This window comes from Diadema setosum, chromosome 13 (assembly GCF_964275005.1).
Source record: "Diadema setosum chromosome 13, eeDiaSeto1, whole genome shotgun sequence".
In the NCBI taxonomy this organism is placed as follows: domain Eukaryota; kingdom Metazoa; phylum Echinodermata; class Echinoidea; order Diadematoida; family Diadematidae; genus Diadema; species Diadema setosum.
Genome location: NC_092697.1, coordinates 38,763,453 through 38,778,426, shown reverse-complemented (window position 1 = coordinate 38,778,426; position 14,974 = coordinate 38,763,453). Strand labels below are relative to the sequence as shown.

Below are 14,974 nucleotides of genomic sequence, written 5' to 3'. Positions count from 1 at the left end.
TCCATATTTCCAACAGAAACATAAAGATATTTTTACAGAAATTGAATATGAAATGACATCATTATACACAATAAAGGATAAGTTTACCAAATATTGTAAGTATACGGAAATGCTGGAAATGGGGAGGAATGCTAAAAAGTAGTGCTTGTAGGATGCATTCCCCTCCCCCCACAAGTAATACAACAAATTATATGATTGATAGACGGATAAACATAAAAAATGGAAAAACAAGAGAAACATTATAGTAAAGTCCCACAGAAGACACTTATCTGTAAATAGGTGTTAGGCCAGTTCCTTTGCAGATTCCCTTGAAAGGATGTCTGGTTTTGATTGAGACGGGGCTTCAGGTTTCCAACTTTTTTGTGAGATAATGTGAAACCTCTAGTGAGATATAAAGGAGCATGCCTTTCTATGAGAAATTCAAGGTTTATTTGATGAAAATTGATTCTGAAATGGATGAGATATCCAAAAACAATGAGGTCCTAATTAAAGATGAGACCCACCTTTTATTAGGAGCACTTTGCTTTACTTTTTCTTTTATCTGAGCCATTTTAAAGCCGATTTTCATTAAATAAACTTTGAATTCCTCTTTCAGAATTGTATTATGCTCTTTCATTTTTTCATAAGTGGTTTCTAATTACTTCGCAAAGAGTAAAAAAAAAAATAAAAAATTGCAACCTCCATCTCAAACAAAACTATTACCTCCCTATAAGTTATCATCCATTTCAGCATACACTGACCCACTAACACACATACAAACATACCCATAGCCTACATGAGAAATAGAGGGAGGGAGTACCGATCATAACACGGCCATGTGCCATCAACGGGTGGGGAGCGCCGGGGGGATTCCCCTTGGAAAGAACATGTCGTCATCGTTCTGTGCTTGACGGAATGTGCATGCCCAGAGTGCAGTGCGCCGCGCCGCGCCGTGCATCAACTGCAACACTGAGCCATTTACGCTTGTGCTCAAAACAAGGCTTGACTAGGGTGGTGTTGTGTTGATCACAACATGATCACATGCGGTTTATCTCGCCATAAACTATAACATACAAATACTACTAGTATAAAAATGTGAGGCCAAGTGTGAAATGATGTCATTGCAGAAGGACGCTGGCTGCACACTATAGTACACTGATGCACATTTAGTGGACTGTACTACATGGAAGAAGATCTGGATCTGGGTCTGGTGAGATACTGCACAAACTCCACATCAGGGATATAAACGTGCAGGCGTGGTCGAGTGAGCGGAGTGTTTATATTTTGTAATGTGCTTTTTGGATAATTTTCCCCAAGTCAAATAAGTGTAACTTCCGTTTGAATGAGTTTAGACTAGGAGCTTCTCTGATATCCGGTGGAAGGAGATTCCATTCAGCACAGGTTCTCGGGAATAAAGAATACTTATAACAATCTTTAGATGTTTTGAACTTTCTGAAGAAAATAGACTGTTGTTGCCTTGTCGTCCTGCTGTTTTCCAGTGGACTTGATTGCAGATGGGACGTATCCAGAGCATTTAAATTGTAGACCGATTTAAATAGAGTAATGTCAGTCTAAGGGCAGCCCTACGATGTTCAAGTGGTTTCCACTCAAGGCGTCTAAGCATGTCAGTGACACTGGAGGTTTTTTGGTGGATGTTGAGGACAAATCTGGCAGATCGTCGTTGAATGGCTTCCAGTTGAGTTATATATTCTTTCTGGTATGGGTCCCAAACTGATGCGCAGTACTCTAGTCTGGGTCGTACGAGGGTTTTGTAGGCAATGGATTTGACTTTTGACGAGCAACTGAAGAGATTTCTTCGCAGGAGGCCAAGGATTTGGTTTCCTTTTGAAGATACACCTCGAATGTGATTTGCCCAGTTCAATTTATTGTTTAATTGGATCCCTAAGTAAGTGTGATCTGTAACAGCCTCCAAGATAGTTTCTCCAATATGATAAGTTGCCTTAATTAGGTTCTTTTTATGTGAAATGTGCATAACAAAGCATTTTGTTTTGTTGAATCTCATCTGCCATTGTTGTTCCCATGTTCTCAGACGATCAAGATCTGTTTGAAGGGCCTGACTATCTTGTGTAGTGTGGATCTCCTTGTACATAATACAGTCGTCTGCTAATAAACGAATTGTTGAAGTAGAGTCATTTGAGATGTCGTTTATATAGAGAAGAAAGAAGAGCGGTCCGAGAACAGTACCCTGTGGAACTCCGGACAGAACTGAAGAAGAAGGACATCCCTACGCAGCTGATATTTTGCTTCTTCCGGACCGTCGACGTATCACTAAACTCTAAAGATAGCACAAGCTATGTGTGGATCGTGGACAAAGTGCTTTAGTACCGGTCCTAGGACCCTACATCAAGAGACATAAATATACATGGTTTACCATAACATAATTATTATACATTGTTTACCAGTGTTTAACCCCGGCGCGGTACGGGTTGGTTTGTCGCTGGTGCGGTTAATCAGTATGTCCTAACTCCTAGTGCTTCCAGACAGACTGACTTCAAAAGAAGAGGAAAAATACTTTTGCATCACGACAACGCTGTGTATAATTTAGATCTATAGACTTTTAGTGAGTATTACTATTAGAATGATTGGGCTCCTTTTATTTTAAGTTTAAATATACCATGATTTTGTAACTGCAGCTAGGCAGTATTTCATTGCCACTTGGGGATAAGATTCTCTTATCTCGATGCTCTGAGCTCTGTAGACTGTAGTAGAACCCCTACCATACATTACAGGGCTTACCAGTTTCTCATGCAAAGCATAGCCATAGTAGGGCCTGTAGGATAGTCGTAAATAAAAGTGCCTTTAAATTAATTGATAAACATGAAATGTTGCATGCAAGAAATATCGAATTCATTTGATGAAACATTACATTGTTGTTGTTTTGCAAAAGTGAGTGACAGTCAAAGACAAAAAGACAGAGGTAGCATTTTGTTTTGTTGTAAGTTTTTTGTTTTTGTTTTTATTTTTTACATTACACCATTTATGCGTTGCCATTTCATTATGTCCTCATGAGAGTTTAGCACACTGAAAATTATGTACAGCCCTGTACAGTAGACTCCCGTTATTATAACGAAGTCCTCGGGACCGGCAGTTTTCTTTCGTTATATCGAGATTTTGTTATAACCAAACAAATAAGTGCCCATGAATATTCTAAAAATTCCACAGAGTGGATAATGTTACAGCTTGAATTTTTACTTTGTTACAATTCCAAAATTTTGTTATAACTGTGTTCGTTATTAAATGGGAGTGTACTGTATAAGAAAAAAGACTGGGTGCATTAAATTCCTTTCTTTTATTTTTTTTTTTCTTTTTGCTTTTGTTTTTAACAATCTTTGCATCTGTTCTATGTACAGGAGTGTCATCAAGGTCGTGTGTGGCATGAAAAGAGAATGGCAGAGGGTGGCGAACCAAGGGAGTATCAGGAAGTAGATTTCAGTGGAGATCAAGACGACTTAATTAGGTCGCTTTCTAGTAATGAGGAGTGGCCAATGAGCCCAGAGACACCAAGGGGGTCAATTGTATTCCCACCCTTTGGTCTCGCATCTGACCTGGAAGAGAGGGTAAGGATCCTTGAGGGGCATCTCTCCACATTGCTGGGAACAGTTGCCGGTGTCATCCAACAGACAGAGGATAACAAACAACGGCAGAATGATTTACAGCTGAAGTTTGAGCAACTGAGGAAGGAACCCATGGAAATGGCAGTGAAGTACACACAGTTGATGGAAATTGTGAAGGAAGTTCAGATCAATCAAGAAAACGTGAAGGAGAAGGTTGAGCAACAGGTAGCAGAGATGGTTCAGCGCAGAGTGGATGAAGAGCTTGATAAGCGAATGGCCAAGTTGAGAGAAGAAATGAAGGAGGTCATGGTGAAGTATAATAAGAGGGATGCAAAGTCTGCATCTGAGAGGGAGGAGGGGATTGAGGCAGTGATGGAAGAAAAGAAATCATCCTGTCCTCCTGGTGTCATTGATGAGAGAGTGAAGGAAATGGAGAGTGCTCTCCGGGTGGCTTGCCGCAAGCGGGAGGAGGTCAGGAAGAAATTTGAGGTGACAGTTGTGCGATTGAAGGAGATGGAAAATCAGAATGAAAGTCTCTTGGAGAGAGTCAAAGAGCTGGAGCAACGATGCCTTCAGCTGGAGGAAGAAAACGAGAGGCTTCGGACGAGGGAGATCGTACAGCAGACGCATTTCTCTCTCCAAGGCCCCAGTCTGGAATGTTTCTCATGCAAGCAGGAGTACACAACGGACAACAATCCACCAGAGAGCTGCATGTTCCACCCACTTCCCCAAATGCCCTATGAGTCCTGGCGGTGTTACATCTCACTGGACGAACTGCCGCCAAACTTCTTGCAGGGCGGGCGCCGCTACTTCTACTGGGCTTGTTGTAATGTCCTGGCCACAAGAAGGCCAGCTGGCTGTTGCCGGGGGCAACACCACCAGCAGTGGGAGATGGATATCGTTATGAGGCAAGTACTGACAGATGGAGAAAGGGATGTCTTTAGTGAAACTCTCAGCATCATTTGAGGGATGTCTTTAGTGAAACTCTCAGCATCATTTGAGGGATGTCTTTAGTGAAACTCTCAGCATCATTTGAAAAAGAACAAAGAAACAGTATTCTCCATGTTTTGATTGGTGTTTGTCATGTTTTATTCCACTAGTCAGATTAACAGAAAGGCCTACAATTTTTTATGGTGCTTTGCTTCAAACGTGGTTCTGTGACCCCTGCAAGTGTAGTGCCTTCTTTTCTCTAAATGTTTTCAAGCCATATCATGACAGGACATCATCATGCCATAAAGGTCCCTTTGTCGGACTAAATTTATGATTACAATCTGTTACCATGTCAACAAGAGGAGTAAAGTTAGATTGTTTTTTGTTTTTTGTTCTTGTTATAGAGTGTCTCATTTTCGATTGCAGTTGAGCACTTGTGTATCTCTGTTGGCCAATAGTTTAATGTTGAGGTGTTCCCAAATCATCTTGGTCAACAATTTCTGTGAAACTGTGAAAAAAAAAAGAAATGGTAAACTTTGACAGTTTTGCATTCCAATATGTATTACCTTTTAAGGGATCTGTGCTGTTCATTTTGAATTTTTAAATTAAAGACTTTACAATGTCACTGCAACGGGTGACATAATGTAAAGCAAATATATATTTGTTTTGTTTTTTTCTTTTTTGGCGGCATGAAATTTTTGTGAATTGGAGCCAACGGCCATTTATGAGAATCGCTACTGGCTTTCAATCATGATAATGCAGACAAGAACTTTTGCATACATTTTAATTTTGCAAATCTTGGCTGGCGCAAAATTTGAGAAGTTAAAGTGCATGTGAGCATTTCTGATTTTACAGTAGGTAAGCCTATATTGTTCCATACTGTATCATCTCATGAAATTGTTCTTAAATTTGCCTCCTAATCTGCGGTTACTACAGCGTATACACTTGTAGTTTGCCAGTATTTAAGCATGTATTCATATAATTGAACATTGATCTGATGTTCCTCAGTATGCTCGAATATGTCTGTAGATATCTATAACGTACCGTAATTCTTCCATCGCAAGCATGTAAACAAGGTGTAAGGTATTTATGCTGTACTGTGGAATGTCTTCTCAATTCAAATTTCAGGAAGGCTGATTGATAATGTCAACTGTTCAAGAAGGAGAACAATGTTATAAATATTTTTTACTCTGTGGAATATGTTTGTGTACACAGGAGCTCTTGAACTGTACAGTATCATGCATATGCACAGTATTGTATATACACAGTTTATACCTCTATAAATATTTTTTACTCTGTGGAATATGTTTGTGTACACAGGAGCTCTTGAACTGTACAGTATCATTGTATATACACAGCTTATACCTCTATAAATATTTTTTACTCTGTGGAATATGTTTGTGTACACAGGAGCTCTTGAACTGTACAGCATCGTGCATATATGCACAGTATTGTATATACACAGTTTATACCTCTATAAATATTTTTTACTCTGTGGAATATGTTTGTGTACACAGGAGCTCTTGAACTGCCATGCATATGCACAGGGTTATACAGATGAACAAGCAAACAAACTGAACAAAAAAAAAAATCTGCAACAAGTTATGTATAGTATAATGCATAAAAAAGATCATTCTCTAATGAGCTAAGTAATGCTACATACCTCCTATTTGTTAATTTGATAGCTTGTATGTATCTCATTCTGTACTGTTTATTAGCATCAAAATATGAAAGTTTCAAGCTGTGATATTTGTGTTTCATCTTGCTGAGATCATACTGAAGGTTATTGCTTTCACAGACTGGCAGAAGAGTGGAAAGTTAGCATGTTACATTAACTACACTGGATACATACACTGGCTGTACAAATGTACATATACATGACACTGTGTGTTTATGCACCACACTGTGTACATACACCACACTGTGTATAGGTATCACATTGTGTACATCATACTTTGTACATACACCCTCTGTGTAGAATATACCATTAATCATATACTGCACATACATTGTATTAGGAAATTCCACATAAAAATATTCATACCACCTGGTCAACAAACACCCTAAACAATGAGTTCACGGCCATAACTGAAGTAATATTCACCTCATCACACTGATACACAAAATAACACTCAACGTACAAACCAAGATTCATCCCAACACAATGCACACCGCACTGCACCGCACGCCCTTCGCACAATTACTTCCCACTCAGTGAGTGGCAAGATTTTCTTTATGTATCTCTTCGTTGTGCCCTTTGCACAATTACCCCCCACTCAGTGAGTGGCAAGATTTTCTTTATGTATCTCTTTACCTGGGGCCATCTTCCTCGTCAAGCTTAGCTTATGATGATGGTCCCCTGCATTTCATTTTTATCATTTCCTATTGCTTCCTTTCATATATGATATTCGTTCTTGAAAAAAAAAATGTATGTAAGATCCAAACGTTACGAATATTAGCTGTGTAAATGACTATGTAAGTATTTTGTTGATTTATGGATTTGTATTGATTTTGAAATGCAGAAATAAAAACTGAACTGAACTGAACTGAACTGAACCAGCTGTGTTGATGAAATGGAAAGATATGGCAGATAGCTCTGGCAGTCAGCTAAATATGACATATTGTGATTGAATCATGACCTATTTTAAGTGCTGCCAGGAGCTCTTAAAGTTTTTGTGTCAGCAAACTGCCATGTCAGAGGTTTGTTTTCATACACAATCAGTCCATATTTTTGTCATAATTGGCCACAATGCAGCATAAATCAAGTTGTTGATTGATGATTCATGTAAGATGGCAGTCTTGATCATTGTCTTTCATTACATATTTCAGTACTTTTTGTTTTAAAGTTTGTAGAATGATACATGTAGTTTGTGTCCAAGACCAACATGCAGGTCAAATTTAAGATTTGCCCACTGGACCATGGTGGATACTATATACTAATACAAATCTATCATGAAATCATAATCTTGTAAGGAAGAGGTTGAGACAGCTTGAGCTGCAAAGTTTACAGGAGACTCCCTGAAAACTGAAATATGTCTTCATGAGAAGAGAATATAAGAGCCTCCCTGATTTAGGGTTATATTTTCATTTTCATTTTATTGTTTCTGTATGGCACAATATCAGATCAACTCTGATATCAGATCAACTCTGATCACTTTCAGAAATAAACACATGATTCATAATAATTCATGGCTGGTTTTGCACATGACAGGTAATCAAATCATTGTGACAAAGAACGAAGACATAATGATAATAAACAAAAAGTCAAGGTACCATACAGGAGGATCCCCAGTAAGCCGAGCTTGATATTGGGGCCTCATACACAGATGAATAAATAAACAGTTTCACCTTACTTTCTTATTTCAGTGTTTGCCTTCTTATTTCATGAATATTTTCCAACTCAATAAACAAATCCACTCCTACCCGACAAGGAATGCCTCCAATATTCATCTTATAAATCCCAGAACTTGTTTAGCTAAAAAATCAATCCGGCACACTGGCCCAGACGTATGGAATTCTTTACCATCTCAGTCCCGTGCAATTCACATGATTGGTTCCTTTAAAAGATTTATTAAACATATGCTTGTTGCTAAATATCAGTGACTTAATTAATATATCCAGAACATGAATTTCTTTTGTTACTTGAAGCATCTTCATTCTATGTTGTACTCTGCCTTCTGTTGTAGGCATGCCATGGAATGTTTCTCTATTTTTGTATACAGATGTAACTGGTCCGTACGTTGCTACACCCAGCCGTTACTTGGCAACAGGGTGTATGCACCTGCAATAGTGTTGTATTTGCACAGTGTGTTATTGTACAGTGAACGAGGAGTCTATCTATTTCTCTCTCTCTCTCTCCTGTTCTTTCTCACCATCTTTCATTATCGCTGTCCCCTTCTTCTTTGTTTTTCTTTCTTAGCATCACCTGCGTACATGTCCGTGTATGTTTTGTTGTTGAGATGTGTGCAACACGCATTTTAAATACATATACAATGTATATATCTTCCTGTATGCTCTTTGGAATATACCGGTATGGAATTTTGATGAGTGAATGTTGGCAGTTCTAGTTTGAGAGAAAAGTGCTATGATTATGAGGCATAAGTGAGCAACATTATACAAGGCTTAATGTAGGATGTGAATGACTGGCAGGTCTAATATTTGGTGACACTACATTTGCTCTTGCGGCAATTACTCCAGTCGTATTTTCTCCAATGTCTTAGGGTGAGGGTTGTGATGGGGTTTTAGAATTACATGTAGTTTGTTGTGAGGATTAGGATGAGGCTTACAGTAATGTTTGTGGGTAAGATTTATGTTTGGTTGAGCGTGCAGATATTTCATGGGAGCAATAGTTGCAGGAGCAAATGTTATGGAACATATGTACATGTAATTATAGATTTACTACCTTCTGAGAAAAAAAAAAGTGTATGCTGACTGAATAATGCTCTGTGTACTGTTTATTATGAATTTACTACCATGTCAATGTTTTATATTGTATTCCGAATTGTTTTAAAATGATTGTGTTTATCTTTTCATGAAAACTGTATGTGTGAATCTGAAATCACTTTGTGATGTACATGTAATTCTGCTCTTGTATTATTGTGGTGTTTGCATCACAGACGTACATGGGTTGAAGTGCATGGATAACTTGTGAATAGATCATAAAGCGTTTTGTAGCTGTACAATTATATATATATATATTTTTTTTTTATAAGTTTAGAGTTGGATGATGTCGTGGGAAATTATATGCAATAATGCACGATTTATTCAGCATTAGAATTGTTGAGGTTTGTGCCTGGTCTTTCTGCTAGTATCTCAGTACTTCAACTACATTGTACTCTGTAGCTTGTCTCATGTTTATATGATGGAAGATTGGCATATACTCTACATTAATATTCAATGCTTCATCAGAGTGAATATTGTAGGTGTAAAGTAGCAAAGATTGTTTGATATTTATATGACTGTGATACTCATCTTTATACACCATCTGCTATGTTTATGGTCTTGCTTCATTTGTGTAATAGACTGATATCAAATTCATTGTTTTTAAATATGATTGATTCAATCTGCCAACACCTTTGACAACCTAATTGTTTGCAATGTCAATGCAGTTTTGAGCTGGATACATGGGAGAAGTATGCAGGAAGTATATGAAGCACAGGAAACTTGCCATAAAAATGAATAAAAACCACATGCAGTAAACTGCTAACCTCAGCAATACAATGCCATTCATTGCAGAGATTCGTTTCACTACCTGTATGTTAGGAACAAGAGATGATTTAGATACTAGCTTGATAAGACGGAAACAACTTTATGGAGTTGGTACTTTTGTCTAGAAATGTCTAACAATGTTCTCTCAAACTATGCAATGATCTGGTTTGGCCCACTATAGGAGTGGAAGGTAGGAATTAGGGATCATTTTTGTTTGTTTGTTTCTGACCGAGTTGTCAGAAGTTATAAAATTTTTACCATGTCAGACTCTGTCATGACATATCTTTTTAAATATTTATTCAACTATGAATAAGCTAGAATCAGAGATTCATGAGGGGGGGGGGAGGAGATCTTCATGTTTGAGTGCTTTTCAAGATCTGCTCAGCTAAGAAGAGCTTCATACCTCAAAAACATGTTCAAATTTAATTATTCTTGTAACAAACTATTCATGTTTATTGCATTAAGTCAGTGAGATATGATCTTAGCAATGATCTACTTATCCAGTCTTTGTTTTTACCCACAATGTCCCTCTCGACCCAGGTGTGTGGGTACCTGGCAACGCTAGGGTAATGATAATAGCTGGGCTCTCTTGCATAACAGTGGCAACACTGAAGAGGCTACCCTAGATAAGGAATACCTTATTAAATAATTATCATTATTGTTACTATCATTATTATTGTTATCTACTTATCCAGTTTTCTTGATGTAGTTGACATAGAATAAAGCCTAAAGCCATGTCTTCTTGTAGCTAGTACTTACGAGGAATCACCATCTAATTAGTATTAAAACAGGACTGGTACTTTAAATCTTTGCTCTATGCCACTTCTTGTGACTTTGACTATGAATTTAAATAACTTATTATTGCCATTCTATATACTGCTACATACCCTGTGAAGTCAGAGGTGTTTTTTGTCAAGTTCAGAGCTGCCTTTTTCTGCCTCTTCACCAAAGATATTAAAGGAAAATGTGCACTTTTTGTTCTTTATCTTGTAAGTACCATTTGGTCGTGAATTAATATTATAGCAAAATATAAATTCAGTTACTGAAATATTGAAAGGGAAGTTTAGTCCTTTTGTGACAATTCCTATCTGGATTGTCCACCCCAGTTGAAATGGTCATGACTCCATTCTTACTTTATTTAAATCATATTATTTATTCATATTTCAATAAGCTTGGTGAAATTTGGAGTTCTCTTGCACCCACTAACATATTTCAGAGTTGGTAGTCAGGGCTTGACACTAACGGTGGCCCGGTGGCCTGGGGCCACCAAAAATGAAAGTCGGGCCACCAAATTTTTAAAAAGGGCACATTTGGTGGCCCGCCTCGGGCCATCAAATATATTCGTAAGTTTTTGAAAAGTACGGCAATAAATTCGTAACTTTTTGCGCCGGAAATGCATAAATGCATGCTGTGAGTGTGCGACTCATTAAAAAGAAAAAAGGACTTTTATTAATGTTTTTCATTGTTTGTTTTTTTTTTCGGGCCACCAAATTTTTCTCTCAGGCCACCAAAAATTTGAAATTGATGATTTTGGTGGCCCCATTGGCCCACCAAAAAATAAAGTTACTTAGTGTGGAGCCCTGTGGTAGTGCACAGCTCTTCATTTCTAAGCATAATGCCATAAAGATGAAGTAATCGACTATTATAATATCCCAAATATCTTTGGCTTGCCAGTTCAGCTTGCACTGCATGAACCATGTAAACTACCCTCCATTATATTGTTCTGTAACCATGAATCTATTGGTTTGTTTTTTTGTTGTTCTTTGTATGTGTTTTTGTTCTTGTTTGTTGTTTTTGTTGTTTTTTAAGAGGATGTAAAAATTAAGGAGTTGCAGCAATAAGTACTTGAGATATAACAGAGCTTTATTGTGAAAAAGTAACTGTTCAGAAAGTCAACAACAGAAATTATTCTTATAAATCACACTTTTTCCTCTTTTATTGAATGGATCAGCAAAAACAAAATATGTGTCATTTCCATATTAACGCTGTAATCACATAATCCAGTAAGGAATGATAATTATGTGAAAAGTGATTCCATCGAAAACAGTGAGAAGATAAGTACAAATGCTTGCAATGCATTTTGCCCACACTGAATATTATCATGTATTTTTTCTGCCTCTGCCACAAAGTGGTGGTTGCCGGAGGCATTATGTTTTATTTGTTTGTTTTTTGTGTTTTTGTTTTTTTTTTATTGCTGCATTTCAGTCAAAGTAACGCTTAGTATTACTTTACCCTTCCAGAAGAAACAAAAACATGCCATTTTCTAAAATTTGATAATAAAATTCATTTGTGTGTAATTGTGCAAGTGTTTTGTTTTTGTTGTGTATCTGTTGAATGTAATACATGTATATTTGTTAAAACTAGAATTTCTGCAGACAAAAAGTGTAGGAATTTGTAAATGTGTGATGAGAAGAAGAAACATGACATATCATAGAATACATGTACATGTATAAATTATAGTGTGCAAGGATTAAAATTAATCTGTTTATAACACTGGTCAAGTCCGAAAGATATGATTAATTCTTAGTGTGTTTGACTACTGAAAAAGCATAGTCAAAATAGCTACAAGAGCCCCCCCCCCCCCCCCCCACTAGGCAATGAGAATAAAGTACCTAGCCTAGGAGACACTTGTATCTGCAGCTGGCAAGGGACTTGAACCAGGGGCCTTGTGATTTATGAGTATGATATGTTTTCTGTAAGCATTCTGAGAAGTGTATGTAGTAGAGAGACAGAGAGAGAGAGAGACAGAGACAGACAGACAGACAGACAGACAGACAGACAGATAAAGAGAGAGAGAGAGAGAGAAAGAGAGATAGAAACAAATGGACCATTTTGTAACATTATTTGGATGCCAGATTTAAATTTTTGTAGCATCTGTGTGCCATTGGATGGAGATTTATTACGGGAGACTTGATTTGTTTTTGGAGAGGTGATGCACTCCCGATGTTGCTAAGACAATGTATTACCATGACGATGTCAAAGATGATGACTGTACTGATAGCTGTGGTGGATCAGGGGGGGGGGGGGAGTGCACTGGGAGCACATCCCCTCTTTAGTTTTTGTTAAAACAAAAGAAATAAAAAGAAAAAATGGGGAGGGGGCACTGGCACCCCCTTTAATTCTGTAAAGGCACCTCCCCTTTAGGGAATTCCTGGATCCGCCCCTCAATAGTGATGGAAAGTAAGGGTAATGAGTGTGGCACATGACTGAACAGGATCAGCTGGTGTTGTCAGATGAGGTATATCATTAGTAATTCTAACTAGGCCAGTCATTTCATCACCAACTTTTGTGGTAGTGGTGATATCAGTGCGTGAAGTCATGAAGATTTAACTCGTAACCATGACAACAAAGACAGCCATGACTATCAATGAGATACTCGTCTAGACTACCATGATCCTGTTACTGCATGTGCTTGACAATTGGTTTAGTTTGTTGTTATGACTTGTGATTGAACTGTCACATGATGTGTCATGTGACATGATTTACCAATTCTCCTGTTCTTTTCATAGTGATTGGGGAAGCTCCCTTCCCCATAATTCATAAATTTCATTTATATAGCCTACTCTTTTGGGGGGGGGGGGGGGGGTGTAGCATTTGACGATAACACAACCACTTTGTCGCAACATTTTGTTCCACGATGTTGAATGTTATTTCTTGATAGTACTGGTTTTTCATTCATTTTATTGGGGGGGGGGGCATGATCAATTCATTCACTGGAGATAAAAAATGTACAGATGGTGAGACCAACCTACCTCCTCCGTCGGTGAATAGTCAAAGGGAAGTGAGGCATGAACCACTGAATGATGAGAAGGGAAGGATAGACTGAAAGCTGAAGGTTGAATGGAAGAACTATTCAAGTCTCCATGTATTGGCCTTTTGTCCTCCCCAGGAGGGTGGTTATCAAAATTATGACATTGTGTAGCATTGATGCTACTCTGGCTCTAAGCCAATAACATAGCGTCACTGGAACAATCTCAAAAACATTTCTGTTTTGTTTTTTTGAGGGGGAGGGATCCTTGTCACTTTTCAAGTTCAGATCCACTTCGATTCACTGTTTTTATGACAATTAGGTTACTTTAGGAAAGAAGAATTACACCAAAACATCTTTGTTAAAATTGGAAAAGAATAACCTTTTGGAAGTGCACTTATTATGAGTTAAGATGACCAACGAACATTACAACAAAAGTAGCCCTGTAAAGTCCACTCACTTTGCTCAAAACCAATTTGGGTCGGGAACTTTTGATAGAGAACTCAGTAGTGTAATGCTATTAACATTGTACTAGTATTAACTGTCTATTTAAAAGAGAGTGCAAAAGATCTGGCAACCAATAAGGGAATTGCATGATGTATTCTAAAATGTGGATTTTTCTTTCAGGTGATGTCCATTCGTGTTGGTTCTATTATGTAATGACTCGAGTTAGAACCAAGTCGCATCATTAGTTGTTGTTAGGTAGGTCAAGATCATATAGTTTCTGTTTAGACCTAACTTCACGTTTCTAACATTTTTTTTTTCTTCTTTTGGTGAGATAACGAGAAACCTCTTCTGAAATAGGAAAGAAAATGTAATTCCAAGAGGAATTTACTGTTCATTTTGTGAAGATAAAAATAGAGCAATCCTGATAAATGGTGGGACCCATCTTTTATCATGGTCGCTTTGTTTTACTTTATTTTTAGATGTCTCGGCCATTCCAAAACTGATTTTCATCAGATAAACTTTGAATTCCTCTTAGAATGGTATGCTCTGTCCTATATCATAAGTGGCTGCTTGGTATCTCGCAAAAAGTTAAAAGCCCAATCCTCATCGCCACCAATACTATACCATCCCTTTAAAGTCAAGGAAAATCCTTGTACTCTGTTTTCAAGTGGTGTCGAAGAGTGCATACACAGTGCATGAAAAGTGCATACACATGCACACACACACACACGCGCACACACGCACACACACACACACACGCACACACGCATACATGCACACATGCACACACGCCTTCACACACATAATGTACACAGGCATTCAACAAAACAAACAGACATACCGGAGCATTGAAGTACAATCACATCACACATAGTCACATTTTTCTCATGGAGCAGAAGAGTACAACAATGGCCAAACAGCAGACTGCTGCAAAGCTTGTGAAAATCTTCAATTGAAAATTATGTTGCCCTGAAACAATAATTGAATTATATGACATATGGTGACATATACACATTATATTATCAAATAAACTTATATGCAAGAGACAGAATTACAATTAGACTTATATCATGTTTGTTTCATACTC

At 37.7% G+C, this 14,974-nt stretch overlaps 1 protein-coding gene across 1 annotated transcript; it reads left to right on the top strand.

Moving 5' to 3' along the window:
* The first annotated feature begins 3,386 nt into the window (after nucleotides 1-3,386).
* Nucleotides 3,387-4,520, top strand: LOC140236657 (uncharacterized). Its single transcript, XM_072316576.1, has one exon. The coding sequence runs from the start codon at nucleotides 3,387-3,389 to the stop codon at nucleotides 4,518-4,520; it is 1,134 nt and encodes a 377-aa protein (XP_072172677.1).
* The last annotated feature ends 10,454 nt before the right edge of the window (nucleotides 4,521-14,974 follow it).